The sequence below is a fragment of the Saccostrea echinata genome, unplaced genomic scaffold (genome assembly GCF_033153115.1).
Source record: "Saccostrea echinata isolate AGI-Se365-2 ecotype Australia unplaced genomic scaffold, CSIRO_AGI_Sech_v1 ptg000014l, whole genome shotgun sequence".
NCBI lineage: Eukaryota > Metazoa > Mollusca > Bivalvia > Ostreida > Ostreidae > Saccostrea > Saccostrea echinata.
In genome coordinates, this window is record NW_026889763.1 from 18,736,305 (window position 1) to 18,754,044 (window position 17,740).

The 17,740-nt window shown below is 32.8% G+C and overlaps 2 protein-coding genes across 2 annotated transcripts; one reads left to right on the top strand and one right to left on the bottom strand.

Moving 5' to 3' along the window:
* Window positions 1–823: 823 nt before the first annotated feature.
* On the bottom strand, window positions 824–2,035 carry LOC133186948 (alpha-2 adrenergic receptor-like). Its single transcript, XM_061322331.1, has one exon. The coding sequence runs from the start codon at window positions 2,033–2,035 to the stop codon at window positions 824–826; it is 1,212 nt and encodes a 403-aa protein (XP_061178315.1).
* Window positions 2,036–11,354: 9,319 nt separating this feature from the next.
* LOC133186949 (lysozyme 3) lies at window positions 11,355–17,501 on the top strand. The gene is made up of 5 exons (XM_061322332.1): window positions 11,355–11,409; window positions 11,576–11,728; window positions 11,956–11,993; window positions 14,663–14,774; window positions 17,210–17,501. The coding sequence occupies exons 1-5, from the start codon at window positions 11,355–11,357 to the stop codon at window positions 17,413–17,415; spliced, it is 564 nt and encodes a 187-aa protein (XP_061178316.1). The 3' UTR covers window positions 17,416–17,501.
* Window positions 17,502–17,740: the final 239 nt, after the last annotated feature.

The following is a 17,740-nucleotide window of genomic DNA, read 5'->3' on the forward strand; positions in this document are numbered from 1 at the left end:
TCATTTCGCAAGTTTTATGGTCGATACAATGACCTTGTCAGCAAGTACAACCTATCATTAAGTCAAATACTGATTGACGTTTTTTATACTAATTGTTAGGCCATTATTTACACACTGAATTTTCTACGTTTTTTTCGTTTTTCCCGATAATGACAGGGAGCACACGGCGAGTGTCACCGGTCGGCAGGGGATGCTCACTCCTCCATGGCACCTGATCCCACCTCTGATATTTTTAGAGGTCCGTGTTTGCTCTGCTCCCTTTTGTATTATTTTAACGGATTTGAGTTTGAATACTTTTCGTTATCTCCATATTTCATTTGTCTATTACAATCACTTTCAGAATACTCAGAATAAAGATATGTTATAGAAATATGCCAACCAATTTGTACGGACTTTATATTGCCCGAAAACACAAATTTGACATAAAGATGAATCTTCAAACTACCCTTTTCTTTCACAATCCAGAAATCCATACCTTGAATAATTGAAAATGAAATTCCCCTGAAATGTCCTTATAGATTTTATGGATATTACTGTATTACCTATAATTGATTCAAATTGTTGAGTGGTCACATACAAACAATACATAATACAGAGTACTCACATAAAAAGTAACACTTAATGTGAGTTTTCAAGTATGTTTCTAGATACTTGTATGGATGGTTTCAAGGGAAACCTTCCGAAATGTGTTTTGCAATAATAAAGCACGTACAAATAGTTTTGCAAACATTTTCAACATATTATTTATAGATTTTAGATATGTTCATCCGATTAAATCCGATTGAATATCATGAATACAACCCCCAAAATTGCTCGAAAGAATCTAATTCACTATTTTAATCTTCATTGACCGAAAAGCGTTTTGAAGCTCTTTACGAAAGTCTTGACTGAAAAATCCATACATAAAGGGATTGACTCCACTACTGAGGAAATGGGATCTCACCCCTATGTTATAGAGTATCTGCGCATCTTCTGACATATTTCGTACGAAATCCTTGTTTAGTGTCCTACCAAAAAGTAAACCAAAGTAAGGGAAGTAACTCGTCCACTGTATGAGTGTAATTAACAACAGCATTAAAGTTGTTCTTTTCATTCGTATTTGAATGGAAGGTCGCTTATGTGCAGAAACTATTAACTTATTTTCATTTAAAATGGTGGATTTTGCAGATTTAGGATTAACAGTTGAAAGATTGTGTTCCGAACTATTTAGATTGTTTGTGTTGAGATTGGTGGAGTCATCGTGCAGAATTTCTGGAGAAGATGATGTATTATTACTATTTTTCTCGTTGATAAATTTGTTTGTTTTCTTTCCTCTTCCTGTAGCTGAAAATTTACACAATTTGATCAAAACAAATGAGTATAATGTGAGAAGACACAGTGATACTATCAAAAAGAGGACAGAAACCATGCCATAGTACACTGTCGGATAAAGCGTATCTCGATATTCTCTGTCGATGGTACATGATGTCTCTGCAATGGGCCATTCACTTCTATTGAACTGTCCAAATATGATTAGACATGGCCAAGAAAATAGTAACGCAACTACTGCTGTCGATACACATAATTTCATTGCTAATGGAATTTGAATATGACTTCTTGCATATCTGCAAATTTTCATATATCGGTCCACTGCAATGACGACTAACATTAATCCGGCTCCCAATGATGTCATTGAACGAGAAAATCTTTGGAAACTACAGAGATATGGGTCATCTAGAGTAATTGGATTTTGAAGCATTGCTATTTCAATGGGCATGCAAGTGACTGAAGTTATCAAGTCGTATGCTGCTAAGAATCCAATAAAATATTTAACGGTTTTCTTCTTCCATCTGAAGAAATAAATGTAACACACGACAAGATTACCCACAATTCCTAGTATCATTAAAATTGTCACATATACGACGACCGGAAGTAAGGTCAAAGCCATTTTTTGATCCAGCTCCAAAATCCTATCATCAGGTGACAATTCATGCTTCCTTTTTGACATGCACCGTGTACAGTTTTCAGCCAATTGTTGTACTGATGTACCATTCATACCTTACCCTATAAAAAAGGGTAGGAAATAAACTAATAAACTAATATACACTGTATACTCAAAATAAATCAGTAATTATGTTATTAACAAATAATCTAATTCCTATTGTAACGCGCCATTTGATAGTATAAAAAAATTATTTTATATCGAATTAACTGTGATGCCTTCGTCACAATGACGTGCGTCAAAAACGTATCAATCGCCTGACGTTACATTAAAATTGTGTATAATTTGACGTCATTTTATAAGGATAATCGTCGTATTTTCTAACATTAAATGAATGAAAATTAAATTACAAGGAATGGATTGAATAGCTTCCAAATCTATACGACATTAACTGGGTTTGAACAGTTTACGCTTTTTCATAAACCGCTTAGCGATTTATACAGCGTAAACTGCCCCAACCCACTTTATACCGTATAAATTGGGTGACTATTCATTCCTTAAAGTCACATATGGCGTATTTTTTTTTAAAGTTCAGACTAACTAAAATTAAAAAGATCTTTCTATTTGTTTTATTACTTTGCATAAAGTTAGGACTTTCCTGTAAATTACACAATTTAAATCAATCAAGTTTCAAAGATATTAGAAATTTAAAAACAATAACCGATTTATTTATCGACTCCGCATTTAGATAACAGACACAGTTAAAGTCAATATAACTATGGAAACATGAGGTTATTCAAGTTCAAATTCGGTAAAAAATTTAATTTGAACTTAAAAAAAAAAAAACATATATCATGTTTATCTAGACTCAATCTCGTATTTTTATTGTTTAGCTCAGATACGCCATATATAGCTTTAATTTTCTTCTATAACACTGTTATAGATCGTATGTTACATGTACAATTTCAAAAGTGTATTTCAATGCATTTACAAAAATTAATTTTATTCAAATAAGTAATAAAAATCTAACTTTGGTAATAATCATAGCTATACAGAATCTAAAACCCACCTTTTTAAATGACAGTATAGGAACGATGTAAGAACAAAGATAAAGCACTACTTGTGTCAATCGTAATTTTGGAATAAGGAAATTGTGAGAATTCAAGATCTAAATATACAACCCATTAAAAAAAAAACGGATAGCTTTTTAGGTTATGTTCCTGGTCTGTTTTTTAAGATCAGTAAAAATATACTTTGTATAATAATTCAAGAGATACATGTATAAACATATTTTGCGTATAACGAAGAAGAAAAGTTTGGGAACGCATTAGCCTTTGTTGATAAATAAAAAATTCTCAAAGTATATGATAAGCATTTATGAAATTAAACATTTTTGCGTGATGTGCAAATTGAAATTTCAAAACAATAAATAGTATTTGGTGAAGAAACTCATTTAAACAAAACACTGAATTTTTTCATTATAATAAGAAAAAATTGTCATTTCATATTTCAAAATGCCTTAAACAATTTTTTTTCCTGTAAAAATTCGAATTCAATTCTTTTAGAATTCATGATATACGAAAATGGTTTTCATGTCTAAGAAAGAGAACGTTGATACCAGGAAACAAAACTGTTTTTAATATATTTAAGCATTTTTTTCAAATCGAAAAAATCAACTTTCGAATATCAAAATGTTGTCCTTTATAAGAAATTCAGTAAGAAAAATTCCAAAGAATAATTTTAATATCAGGAATTCCAAATAAGCTGCAAGGATTTATAACATTTTTTCTCTAGACCTGACAAAGTAATCTTGTGTCATAATTGTTTAATAAAAATATACTGCTGCTTTCAGATTTCCGTTGCATAGAATTTATATGTTTACGATTGACAAGAGACATGAGTAATCATGATCCAGACTTTCTTTATAAGAAATTTTTACCACATTACACTGTCCCTTCTAAGGTCAAAGGAGTCTTGACATAATAAATCTTGAAGCCACATAAAATGGAGATATTCAATATATTAATATAAATAACGTTACGATTAGGTGATACCACCTATTGAAATTGGTGATATCACCTAATCGGCTTTTGAATTAGTGATATAATCTATTAGCTTTTGAATAGGTGATATCATCTATTAGCTTTTGAATTGGTGAAATCACCTAATCATCTTTTGAATTGATGTTATCACCTATTAGCTTTTGAATTGATGATATCATCTATTCGAATTAGTGATGTCGCCTATTTGATTTGATAGGCGATATCACCAATTTGATTTTGCATTAGCCATTCACTTTATTACAAGTACTTTTAGCTAGACTATCTATTATGATATGAGGAAGTAATTTTTTTTTTATATTAAGAATTAAACTCTATTCTGTTTAAAAAATAATAGAAACAAAATAAAAAACAAAAACAAAAACAAACAAATCAAAAAAAACAAAACAAAACAAAACAAAACAAAAAAAAAAAAAAAAAAAAAAAAAAAAAAAAAAAAAAAACAACAACCTAATTTCAAATATCAAATATTATTTATAACATTTTTTTAATTAAAAAAATGAAATGTATGAATACTTCAAATATAATATAATATTGAAAGCAATCATAGGATGATATTCCCAAAACATAATGCATACCCAGGATAGACATTTGAACTGTTATCTTTCTGTGGACATTTATAGGTGTAACACTCTCTTAGCATTTTTATGTTTTAGGAATTTCATGATATCCAAAGATTCAAATTTTTGTTACCAAGTTTTATTATATTTGAAGTACTAAAAGATAATAAAATAAAAAAAATTAAAAGTGACATCAAAGATTCGAATTTTTGATATCAAAGTTTTCTTTTATTTTAAGGACAGCAAGGAAAAACCTCCTTAAAAAATTCGATTATGAATCGGAACCAGCGATTTCGAAAGGGAAACTGACAGAAGTTCCGCACACATGATACTGGAAAGATTAAGGATATACATGAAAGTGTGCATTCTCTTAATTGCTATCTATTCTAAACTTAGGTAAGTTAACAGGAAAGAAGTCGTCCATCAAAATAGAGGACAAGTTTCCAGAATAGAATCACATAGTCAGAAGATCAAGGGATAGGACGAGTTTCCAGAATAGAATCACACATAGTCAGTAGATCAAGGGATCAGACTATAAAGGGAAAACTAATGTGTAAGCATTAAAAGCATTAAGTACCTTCATTTATTTCCAGCAAATCAATATAAGGCACACCCATCGGAATTTAAAGTTTTAAAACATACATATATATGTTAATTGTTAAATTTGACGTAAAAAACATAGTACGGTCACCTATGATTGCGTAACTGGGGCTAATAATGTTGACTGAATTGTAGCCTTTGTATAAGGGATTGGGGCTATTAATGTTGTTATTTTAGTCACCTTTGCAGATTTCTAATTGGCGACTCATTATGTCACCTGTCTGATATTATACATATATTTATTGCATGATAGTGAGGGAAATATGAAGATTTATTCAGCCAAGAAATATCATATTCCCCGAGGGCTTCGCCCGAGGGAAATATGATATTTCTTGGCTGAATAAATCTTCATGTTTCCCGAACATTCATGCAATGAATTGTTTATTATACCGAAACAAGCAAAAACTTTGAAATAAACATAAACTTTCAAATTCGGAACCGCTCGAAAATTCACTTTCATTTTTAACGTAAAGTTACTGAAACCCTTTGACACATCACTAATCATCAATTTTGTGACGTAAACCAGGCTATTGTGACGTCTACTACTCTCGGGAGTTTTCTTTCAACGAACGGTAAACTATTGCGGGAAAATGCACTAGGTTTCCGAAGAGGAGGAATATGATGCAAAGCATGCCGACGACCGTGAAATATGAAGTTTTATGGCCCGATCACGTGATAATCTAGAACCAATCAGATAACGCGTTGTGTAGAATAATTATAATGAGGTATAATAAACCTACTTATTCAAGTTTCGATAAACAGTTTCCATACACAGTTATGGTTACTAACATGAAATATGAAGATAACGACCAGTATTCAATCCCGAAAGTCCAATGAAACGATACAAATTTGAAGCAGAACAAACACGGACCTCAAAAATTAGAGGTGGAATCAGGTGCCATGGAGGACTAAGCATCCCCTGCCGACCGGTGACACCCGCCGTGTGCTCTTTGTTATGATCGGGACCCCCCCCCCCCCCCCGGAAAAATCCGTAGATAGTTCAGTGCATAAGTAATGGCCTAACAATTAGTTTGAATTGAAAAACATCAGTCAGCATTTGACTTAATGATAGGTTGTATGTGCTGACAAGATCATTGTATCGACCATAAAACTTGCGAAATGATGACTTCAAACGAGACTGTTGATATCCCTGTTTCATCAACTTGTTTGTCAATAGTTTGCCTCGTTTTAGAAAATTGTTCATACGGAGAGCATGCACTTGCGTATCGAATCAACTGAGAGACATAAACCTCATATGCAGGTGATAAGGGTATATTGCTACATAAGTAAGGGAAGTTGACGGTTGAAAGGTTAAAGTCATCATGTTTATCATAAAGCTTTGTTGTAAGGTTAACATGTGAACAATGCTTTATCAAAACCAGAAATTTCTCTTTCTACCCTGAACCCATAAAATAGACCTCGGTGACTCAACCTTGAAACAAGTCCACAACAAATTTGTATGCCAAGGAAAATGCAATTCGAAATTTTCAATAGCTTCGAATAGCAAAAGGAACTAACATAAACCTCAGACTGGACATGGGATATAATACTAACATCACATTGGTTTATGACTATAGAGGCAAGACTTTGAAACAAGATCATATACATGTTAAAAATCTATGCAGAAAAGGAATGAAGACTTGCAGTGATTCGATGCTTAATTATGTCAAAGTCGAATATGCAAAGAAAATACCCATACAATTGTGAATATTTCATGTTATGTTATCTTGTTTTTCATTGATCTTTATGTCTGCTTAAATAGAGTAAGCTTTTGAAATACACTGATTTTATTAAAAACATTTCCAATGTATCCTCTGCAACGTCACGGGTTCTGAGTCCACTCTTGGCCTTTGCACCCCTAACAAACTTTTTTATTTGATTTTACAGTTTGATTGTAGCGACGTCGTTCTGGAAATTACAAATCTTGAAATCTTGTATTTTATATACATGAATTCATATGTCATTTGATTTTCCCTCTTTTTAATGTAAACTAATGAGACCCCCCATTTGATTGGTGCTTGCTGAATCAGGACTTCTGTCCTTGTGAAGAAGTCTTCAGGGAAAGGTCTGGATTTTTTAAATAGCTCTTTAACGTTGTATTAGTTTACATATCACAATATCTGTAAACTCTAAACTTTATAATACATGTATGAATCTTAATAATGTTGTTTTAGAAATGAAATTTCGGCAAACTGTCATTTGAAACGATACGACAGTAATATTGAAATCAATCGTATGTCTCCTAAAAGACTTATTTTATGGATAAAACTTTGATACAAATAGTGTAATAAGAATAAGTATACTGGACTAATAAATATTCACTGAAATCTGATTTTTTACTAATTTCTTGATTTTTGTTGGAATTGGTGTCAAGAATAAATAATTTGGTAATTACAAACTTATCTTAAGATATCATTTAAGAGACTTCGTAATTAGCAGAGATTGGACTGGTTGAATGCTACCAAACAGGATTAGATGATAATTTTAAGGAGGGGGGGGGTTGCAAATGAAAATTAAACAAGCCTATACGTAACAATTTTAAAATCCCTTATCTGTAGTTTTACAAAGCTTTTAAACATAAAAACAATCTGACTTAAAGTAGCTGACAATAACAAATCTTTAAATACGTGCACTAAGTAAAGGTAAAGAGGAGTGTGTCAAAAGGAGTTCCAACCAAAATTGCTTAATAAAGCATAAAATATTTCATTGCTCGATGAATGCTATTAACACACGGCGGGTGAGACCAGTCGGCAGGGGATGCTCACTCCTCCATGGCACCTGATCCCACCTTTGATATTTAGAGGTCCGTGTTTGCTCTGCTCCTATTTTGTAATATTTAATGGACTTTTGAGCTCGAATACTTTTCGTTATCTTTATCGCATTTTCATGTATACGTTTAAACTTCAAAGATATGTTAGTTTAGAAATGAGAGGGAGAATATTACCATATTAGCGCTCATGACGTGAGAGATATTCTAGTTTGTAATATTTAGGTCTATGTAGTTGTATAACTATAACGAAACTTGTTGTTTAATGCCTTAACTTTGTCAAGTTTCTTTGTCCTTTTGCAATAATTTTCCTTTAATACTACTGATGATTGTTGGATTGGTTGTAGGTTGTTTTACATTCCATTCGAGAATTCTTTCACTCATGCCATATAGCCATGACGTCTTTCCATATTTTGATTCAGGGCTTCTTTACACCTCTACACGGCACTCAGGGCAATCGAGCAATATGAGATCTTTATCGAGGCAACGCCTGCTGTGACACGGGGCCTCACATTTTAAGGTCTAATCCTAAAGACCCACAACATTCACTTCAATGTGCAGAGCGCTTTGCGAAGGAACAGTTGCTACCTTTTTTGTTGACTTAGGTCAGACGCGGCCGTGGTTTGAACCCACGGGCTCCCAAACATATAATACTTTAAGATTGTTGCGCTTAACTTTAATTTGTAAAAAGTGATTAGTTTTTTTTCCATTTATTTATAGCAAAAACCCTATGAATAAAAATATATCGAAAAAAGTTCATTTGTTCACTAGGTTCAGATAATCGTGTACAATTATCTGCACTTCTTAACTGAAAAGGTTGAAAAAGGAAATACATCTGTATAACATTCCAGGGCTCCTTTCCTGAGGAAAATCATTTTTTGATTTTTGTGCTTCAAGAGTAAGCTTTCTGCAAAAAAAAAAACCTGTTAGAAGTAAGCTAGAATTACTTATCTATGCAAAATTTTACTACCATATTTAGCGAAATGAAGTCACCATTGAACTTACATGATTTAATCCCCTCCCCACATACTCTTAACGCGTGGCGCAGTGGTTAGAGCGTCTGCTCTAGAGCCGCGAAGTAAGGAGTTGATCCTTACGTCGAGGGTTCGAATCCCAGTGTGGGACGTGGAGACCGGTCCTTCGGATTAGACCGTATATACCGAGGTTCCGTGTCGCAGTAGTTGCTGGCACGAAAAAGATCCCTCACTGCTCAATGGCCCTAAGTGCCGAGTATAAGACAAAATTTGCAGCTCTCCACCGGCAAGTGGCGGCGTCTCCATATGAGTCAAAAATTCTCGAGAGGGACGTTAAACAACATACAAACAAACAAACATATACTCTTAAAAATCAAGTCAAACTATTAATATGCATAGTACATGTACTGCGTATTCATAAACTTTGAAATTCATATTTCTAACTGGGAAACTTTATTTCATGGATGTTAAATTGTGACGTGCTGAATTTCCAGGAGGAGGACTTTCTTATTTTATAGAAACAATCATTAAACAGGATATGTAAGATTCGGCTATTTTTGTTTCTTAATCTACTCACTGCTAGCATTGTCCTCTATTTCGTTTATCAGTGAGGCACGTGTAAGGTTACCATTACCAAGGACAACTTAACCAGAATATCTTGTCTATTTTATCATGCTTTCCACTTGAGTAAATTAATTCCTCAAAGTAATAAGTTTTTCAATGGATGAAGTCTGTCAGTCTCCCCGATGGTTACTTTTTTGTCAAAAACTACGTTTCATTAAAGATTTTTGTAGACCTTTGTACCATGTTTTGATAAATCATGTAGACCTTTGTACCATGTTTTGATAAATCATGTAGACCTTTGTACCATGTTTTGATAAATCATGTAGACCTCTGTACCTTGTTTTGATAAATCATGTAGACCTCTGTACCATGTTTTGATAAATCATGTAGACCTTTGTACCATGTTTTAATAAATCATGTAGACCTTTGTACCATGTTTTGATAAATCATGTAGACCTCTGTACCATGTTTTGATAAATCATGTAGACCTTTGTACCATGTTTTGATAAATCATGTAGACCTTTGTACCATGTTTTGATAAATCATGTAGACCTCTGTACCATGTTTTGATAAATCATGAATAAATGGGAAGTAACATGTTTTAAAATGAAGGTTTCTGTTCCAATTATATGATATTACAAGAGATGGAGATATGATGGTTATAAAATATCTGTTTCCATGGGAATGAAATTATAAACATAATGCAGAAACTTTACTATGATACGGATGTATCGAAGGTTCTTATAAATCAATATCTCAGGAGTTAATTCGGAAGAATAGTCTATAAAATAAGAAACAAAATAAAGAAAGAAATAACATACAAGAGTGAAGAAGACGAACAGTGATCAATCTCATAAATAAATCAAAGAATACGAACCATGAACAAGGCAAAAACACAGAGCCCAGAAAACACAAGACGTAGAATCTGGTGCCTTTGAGGAGTAATCATCCCCTGTTCACCGGTCACAGCCGCCTTGAGTCCTCAGTACTGATCAAGTTAATGGAGTAGTCTGTAGTCAAAATGGCATAAATAGAAATAAATAAAATTATCCAAAAATATGACCACCCCCCCCCCCACCCAATCCAGATTTTTTGACTAAAATCCACAAATTGTGCAAAAAACCTTGACTTTTTGTTTTTGTTTTTATGACCTAACTAACATCTAATCTAAAGGCTTGTTTCTTTGTGTCTGTAACTGTTTATTTTTGTTACAGGATGCTTAAGAAAGCTAATCTTTCTATTAACATTAGTTCCGTTGTCCTTTGTATTTCGTAAGAAAAGTTTTCTATAATCTTTCCTTTTAAATCTTTCTAAAATCTCTTTTTCGAACAAATAAAAAAAAGTAATGAAATAAAATTCTTAAAAATTAAGCAAAAAATTTCTATTTACTGACAACTAAAAATTTGATAAATTTAATAATTATTGAGACGAATATATAAAATTTGAAATTTTAAACTGTCTCAGTGTGAAATGACTTAACCAAATATCTTCTAAGTTATACGAAAGTAAATGCTTTTTAAGGACAATTTACCGAAAAATTTATTATATCTAAATAAAATTTGTATTTACTGAGCCTATTTCATGTAACTATGGATCTATAAATTTATGAATATACCTAGGTGGGTGAAAATAAAAAAAAAATAAACATGATATAATTATAAAGAGAGGAAAAAATGTGACGAATACGAATTTCACAATGAATAGATTTCTATATTCTTCCCAGATCACTACATAAAGACAGGAGTATTTAGATAGGAATAAGTGAATAAGAAAAGAATCTTATTTGAACTGAAATACTTCCTAACAAGCTGATATGGGAATTATAAGGAATGTCACGTTTATTGTTATATATATAGAGATAAGTGATATGAGTCATTGTATTCTAGTTTTGTAACAGAACTGTGAGCAATGGACAGTAAAACCCTCTTGTGTGGTATTGCACTGTTAGTCGGTGTAGTTTACGGTAAGTAAATAGAGAAGTTATAGTAATAATATAACATATAGATAAATTACTCCAGAGAGAGAGAGAGAGAGAGAGAGAGAGAGAGAGAGAGAGAGAGAGAGAGCAATGTAAATGGTGATATTATCCACTATCATGGCTACTTTATCCCGTCTGTTGTGGTCATTAGGAAGCGATGCCCCTTGCACTAACTCAGGTGGTCACTGCCAAGATGACCATCTGGCCTGTCATAATGGTCACTATCAGAGCGGGATGTGTTCAGGAGGGACACACCGAAGATGTTGCTTGACCAGTGCCTCACACACTGGATCATTCTCCTCTGGTAAGTCTGATAAAAATATCGTTGAAAAAAGAATTCGACTGAAAATTACTTAAACTCTTTCAGGATTCCACTTCAAATTTTAACCGTAGGTTCGTTTATTCTTTTTAAAAGTGAATTTTCTGGGTTTAATAAAGTTAATCATATGTAATATAATTTACCTGAAAAAAAGGTTCAAATCAATGTGTTTCTGTTGCCCGTGATTCCTTCTAGCGTCTGTTCCCTTCCAGGTATCGTTTCACAACATTGCTTGCAGTGCATTTGTAATGTAAGTATCTTTATTGGAAGTAACGTACCGCTTGACCAAAAATCAAAGTAAAACCGAAATAAATGTAAAGAAGATGGGCGAACAAGGTGAGCGAAATGCCTATAATGCGACAAACATGAAGGTGAAAAATTAAATTTCAATTATAACAAAATTTTCTTTGATATTTCATCTAACATTAAAGTATACTTTATGCAAAATCTCCACAATTTGCAAAAATCTCACAAAGATTGAAATTATTGGCCTAAGAAACTGCATATACACACTAATGAGGACAAAAAGGATCATTCTCTCATATTATAGCACAATTTTTCCATGTGAGTGGGTCTTCTCTCCATTTTTTTTTTGAAGGATTATCCTCAAAATATACATGTTTTGGTTAAGAACATGGAGCAAAGGTCAACTATACCTTAAAAATACACTTTTATGATAAAACATTTGCGTCTTTCCGAGGAATTCTTAAGTCCATTTAGTCAAGGGTCATATCACAAACATGATTTAAATGTCACTATTCATCAGGAGCTGCGTTGCGTAGTGATTAGCATGTTAGTCTTGAAGAAAATGATACTCAGGATATTTATTGCAAAGGTTCGAATCCCACGAATACCACATTTTAATAATAACAATAATTTTTGCCAAGTAATTTTTCCTCAGAAAAGTTCTGTTTATCATAATTTCATAGATTTCAATAATAAGAACTTTACTCTAAATGCTATATTCACAGATTGAATATGATTTTTATATATCTGAAGCTATAGGCATTCTGCACTCCTTGTTCGTCCATCTCCTTTACATAATTGTCAAACATATACATGTTAACGTTGTTTAAATTTAATTATCACATGTTTACGCCTTTATACAGTGGATATAGCTCATAGGATATCGTTTTCATATCCACGATTGTGACGTCACAATGGTTTTTGCGTGAATTTGTGGACTAACATGTATAAGACAATGTAAAACATGAAATAGCTATGTGTAGAACATGTGATAAAAAAAATCTCTAATGGTTTGTGGCTAGATATGATTTTTTTATCCAGATCCTCGTGTGATTTTATCCCCTTGCCAAGGCTCGGGAAGAAAAACACATAACCCGTTGGATAAAAAAAAAATCATATTCAACCACAAACCATAGGAGATCCTATAATTATCAGATTCTTTTGCTATAGTTCTAAGCCCAAATAAAATCCTAAATAGGATTCGAAATTTAGCACAGGAAGGCAAAGATAATTGTTATAAAGAAGTTTATTTAGCACAGGAAGGCAAAGATAATTGTATTAAAGAAGTTTATAGAAAAAAAAAGTTTTAGAATTACGTACAAGTTTCATTACCTAATATTTACATTTGCTGTGTTTTTCTACTAAGCCAACTGTGAAATTGATTTGAAAGTCATTTTTGTGTATTCTCACGCGTAGAAATATACACGGTGAAACTCGTGCTAAAGTGACGTCACAATGAGGCTACAAAAATGTAGTGATATAGAGCAGCGAATAATCCAAACATTGAGTAAATATTAACTCAGAATTTGTTTTAAACTCTTTGGCATTATTATTCGACAGTAGGAACTGATTGCTTATTATTCAGAAAAATGTCTATGATAACAAGTTATAAACGTTTCTAAGCATGCTCGAGAATGTTGATTGCAGGTCCTATTGAACGTCGCATAGCGTTGTGAAAGGCTGGAAAGGCTGGAAAGATTTAATATTTCAAATTTTGAAATGGTATTGCTTTTGATGGACTCTGTGCTTAACTTCTTCATCACGCCTTCTAAAGATTGAATTGATTATGTTTATAAGTGGTTCAAAGAAGTTATATAAGATCAGAATGCTTTTGCAAGTGAGTTAAGGCAATGTATAGGAGTTTTTATGCAAATAAACTAATAAAAACACATAAGAGGTATATCTATTATACAGAGAGGTTAAAATTCACTTATTATACATACTTGTTATAGCCAGTGCACATTATGACGTCACACTATGACGTCACTGACGTCATACGTCACTGACGTCATACTATGACTTCACTGTTCTTTACTACTCTTGGTAATAAATTACATCAACAAACAGCTTCGGCGCAAGGGCACATCCCTATTTCATTTTACAAAACAGGGTCTTGGGTTCATTGTTGAATTAAAAGCCTTGGATATGTAAATGGAATTGAACTGGATGTGAATTGACTTTTAAAAGCTTAAGCATTGCATTAAAAAAAATTTGCAAAATTTATAAAATTGTATTACCATTCCGCTCAAGCGATTGGCGGATCGCCAATTTTTGATTGACAGGAACATTAGCCGATCAGAACGCTCGGTTTACACACATCTTCTGAAGGTAAGCTTTTTTTCAGGTAAAGGAACATTGTGTTTAATAAATAAAACATAGAAAAGTCGTCTTGAATGTCATTACATAGTACTGCATTCGCTATTGTTTACATCGAATGTCGGCATTTCAATTCATATTTACCGTTGTCATGGTGGGCGGGGCTTAAGCTTATGCGAGGATCTGCGATCCGCCAATTCTGGAATATGTTAACCTACTACATATGTGTTATGATTAAAACTGTTCTGTAGATATAAGGTTCCCTATATATATTTTTATCTCTATAAATTCTTATTCTATATGAGAAAAAATGTTTTAGCTATGTTTTTATATATTTTTATTCTACAAACGTTTTAGGTGGAATCCGGGTGCAAGGCCATCGGTTGTCACTTTGACGTCAACTCAGATTCCTGTGGTTATTTCCAGATAAAAGAGGGCTACTGGCACGACTGTGGTTCTCCAGGATCAAGTAAACATAATTATTAACGATTCACAGATAGGATCAAGTAATCCATTTACATTTCATATCACATATCAGAGTGAGCATCACTGAAGAGACATAAATTGTCGAAATGAACATCTGGTGCATCAAAATTGGTACCGTTTATGATTTACAATATCACTGAAAGTAGATCAAGTAGTCCATTCACAATTTACTGACCACAAATTGAACTATTCAGTTACTAGTATCTGATAGGATCTGGTATACTCTTTAATATTTGCTGATAGTATTAGGTAAATATAATTATTGATAATTAGCTGATAAAATTAAAAATTATAATTATTTACAATTGACTGAGAAAATCAAGTTAATTATTCTCACTTCATTGATAGGATCAAGTAAGCTCGGAGATAAAAACACACAACTAGTTGGATAAAAAAACGTATCCAACCACAAACCATGGGAGACCCTAATTTATCTAATTAGATCAAGTAAACTATTCAAAGTTAAATGATATGACCAAGTGATCATAATAATTCACCACTCGGTGATATGCCAAGTTAACATGATTAACTCAATTAAATGATTGGAAGAAAATGCTTTTCATAATTGACTGATAGGATCAAGTAAACTATTCTTAATTAACTGATAAGATCAAGTGATCAAAATCATTCAGAAATAATTCAAAGGACTGAGTAAAAATAATAAATTCACAATTAACTGATGAAATCAATTAACTGAAAGGATCAAGTAAACAAAGTTATTTACAATTAATTGATAGGACAAAGTAAACTATTCACAATTTACTGATAGCATCAACCATAACCGTAATTATTCACTATTAACTGATATGACAAAGAAATTATCTAATTAAAATTCACAGTAGATTCAGATAAGCTTAAGTATTTAAAAACACTGATAGAATCGTTTATTTTAATAATTTACAATTCCCTGAAACTTGGTACACGGTAACTCATTCGGTAGAGCGTTCGCTCGGTGATCGGAAGGTCGGGGTTCGAGCCCCGGCCACGACTGTCCTAAGTCGATAAAAAATAGGTAGCAACTGTTCCTTCGCCAAGCGGCCGGAACTTTGAAGTGAAAGTTGCGGATCCTTCGGATGAGACTTAAAAACCGAGTCCCCGTGTCACGACAGGCGTTGGCACGATGAAGATCCCTAACTGCTAAATGGCCCTGAGTGCCGAGTAAAAGTCTAAATTTGAAGCCCTTTACCAGTATATGGTGATGTCTCTATTAGGCGAAAAATTCTCGAACAGGACGTAAAACAACATACAATCAATTAATTCCCTGAAAAGGTCAAGTAAACTTAATTATTTACAATTAACCGATAGGATCAAGTTAAGTACTGATTTGACCAAATAAACTGTTAACAGTTCAATGATAAGAACATGCTTTCAAGTATCGAATTAACTGGGAGACATAAATTCCATATGCAGGTGATAACGGTGTATTATTTCGAGTTCAAATGGGTATATCATATCGAATCAACGTAGGAATTGTAAATAAATAAAATGTTGTAGATATATCTAAATATTGAATTGAAGGTGACAGCAAGAGGCTTCCTTTTTTCATGTAGAAGTTTTTGAATAAATCTGGCTTCATATGAAAAAATAGAAAAATAGGTCAGAAAATAGGTCTGTTAATATATAACGGGGAGCAATGGGTACCCATGGGAATTACGACAGATTGTCGGGAGACTTGATCTCCAAAAACTACATAGATATTGTCAATAAGCAACTCAAATATCTTTTAATGTCACTTTTGGAGTAGTTGTGTGTACTATCAGAATGTTTTTAACAAAATGATAGGAACAAGTTAACAAAGTTATTTACAATTAAATGATAGGAACATGTTAACAAAGTTATTTACAATTAAATGATAGGAACATGTTAACAAAGTTATTTACAATTAAATGATGGGAACAAGGAAACATTATTATTTACACTAATAGGATCAAGTAAACTTTACCTTTAACAATGAACAGATAGGTTAAAGTAAACATAACTACATGTATTTGGGTTTTAAGAGTTAATTAATAGGATCGAGTAAACTTAAATACATGAGTTAACAATATACTGATAAGATTAAATAACAGAAATAATATCTTACTTGATCCAACCAATGGTGTTTCGGGGGGGGGGGGGGCGTGTTTGCCCCGTTTTCAATTATATGTGTTTTTTTAATTTTAGCTAAATCATAGTTCGCTTTCGATCTGAGACATACAGGCAACACCGAAAGTTACCTTATATTTTAATTTATAAGTATTTGAAATGAACATAGATTCGTTTTTGGTATATCCTGCTGAATCGTGGTTTTCTTTTTATCCTCTTTTTCAATTGAATTTAAGAATGTTGAAATTAATTTTTTTTACAGGAATGTTCTTTCTGTGAATATATTTTATACAGTGATGTTTAAATTTTTACTTAATATCTTCTTTCCTTCAGGCTGGAGATCATGTGCCAACGACTTGGCTTGCGCATCGAAATGCGTTCAAGCTTACATGTCTCGATATATCGGCTTCAGTGGTTGCTCTCACTCGTGCGAGAGTTACGCGAGAATTCATAATGGTGGACCAGCTGGCTGTAGGCATTCCAATACTGCTGGATACTGGTCACATGTCCATGCTCAAGGCTGCAACCATAATAGTTAATAGATGTATGCATAATTGAGATTCTTTACTTGAATTCACGAAACACTTCCGACTTGATTTTCTTTTTTTATTATTTGATGTGTGGATAAAAATACAAATACCAAAAGTTCATGAATTTCTGCTGTATTGCTTTTCTCATCGCAAATAACAATATTACTACTACTTAAAAAACGACAAGGTGAAGATAACGAACAGTGATCGATCTCAAAAAATCTACAAACAATACAATTCTGTTAAGAGGGTATAGAACACAGACCCCTGGAAATTCCAGAGATGGAATCAGGTGCCTAGGAGGAGTAAGCATCCCCTGTGGACCTGAAACAGC

Bases quoted from the DNA above. Each gene is read 5' to 3' on its own strand.
- LOC133186949 (XM_061322332.1), top strand. From the start codon at position 11,355: ATGGACAGTAAAACCCTCTTGTGTGGTATTGCACTGTTAGTCGGTGTA. The intron at 11,410-11,575 runs GTAAGTAAATAG...TGTGGTCATTAG, and splicing joins GTTAGTCGGTGTAGTTTACG to GAAGCGATGCCCCTTGCACT. The intron at 11,729-11,955 runs GTAAGTCTGATA...GTTCCCTTCCAG, and splicing joins CACTGGATCATTCTCCTCTG to GTATCGTTTCACAACATTGC.
- LOC133186948 (XM_061322331.1), bottom strand. From the start codon at position 2,035: ATGAATGGTACATCAGTACAACAATTGGCTGAAAACTGTACACGGTGC.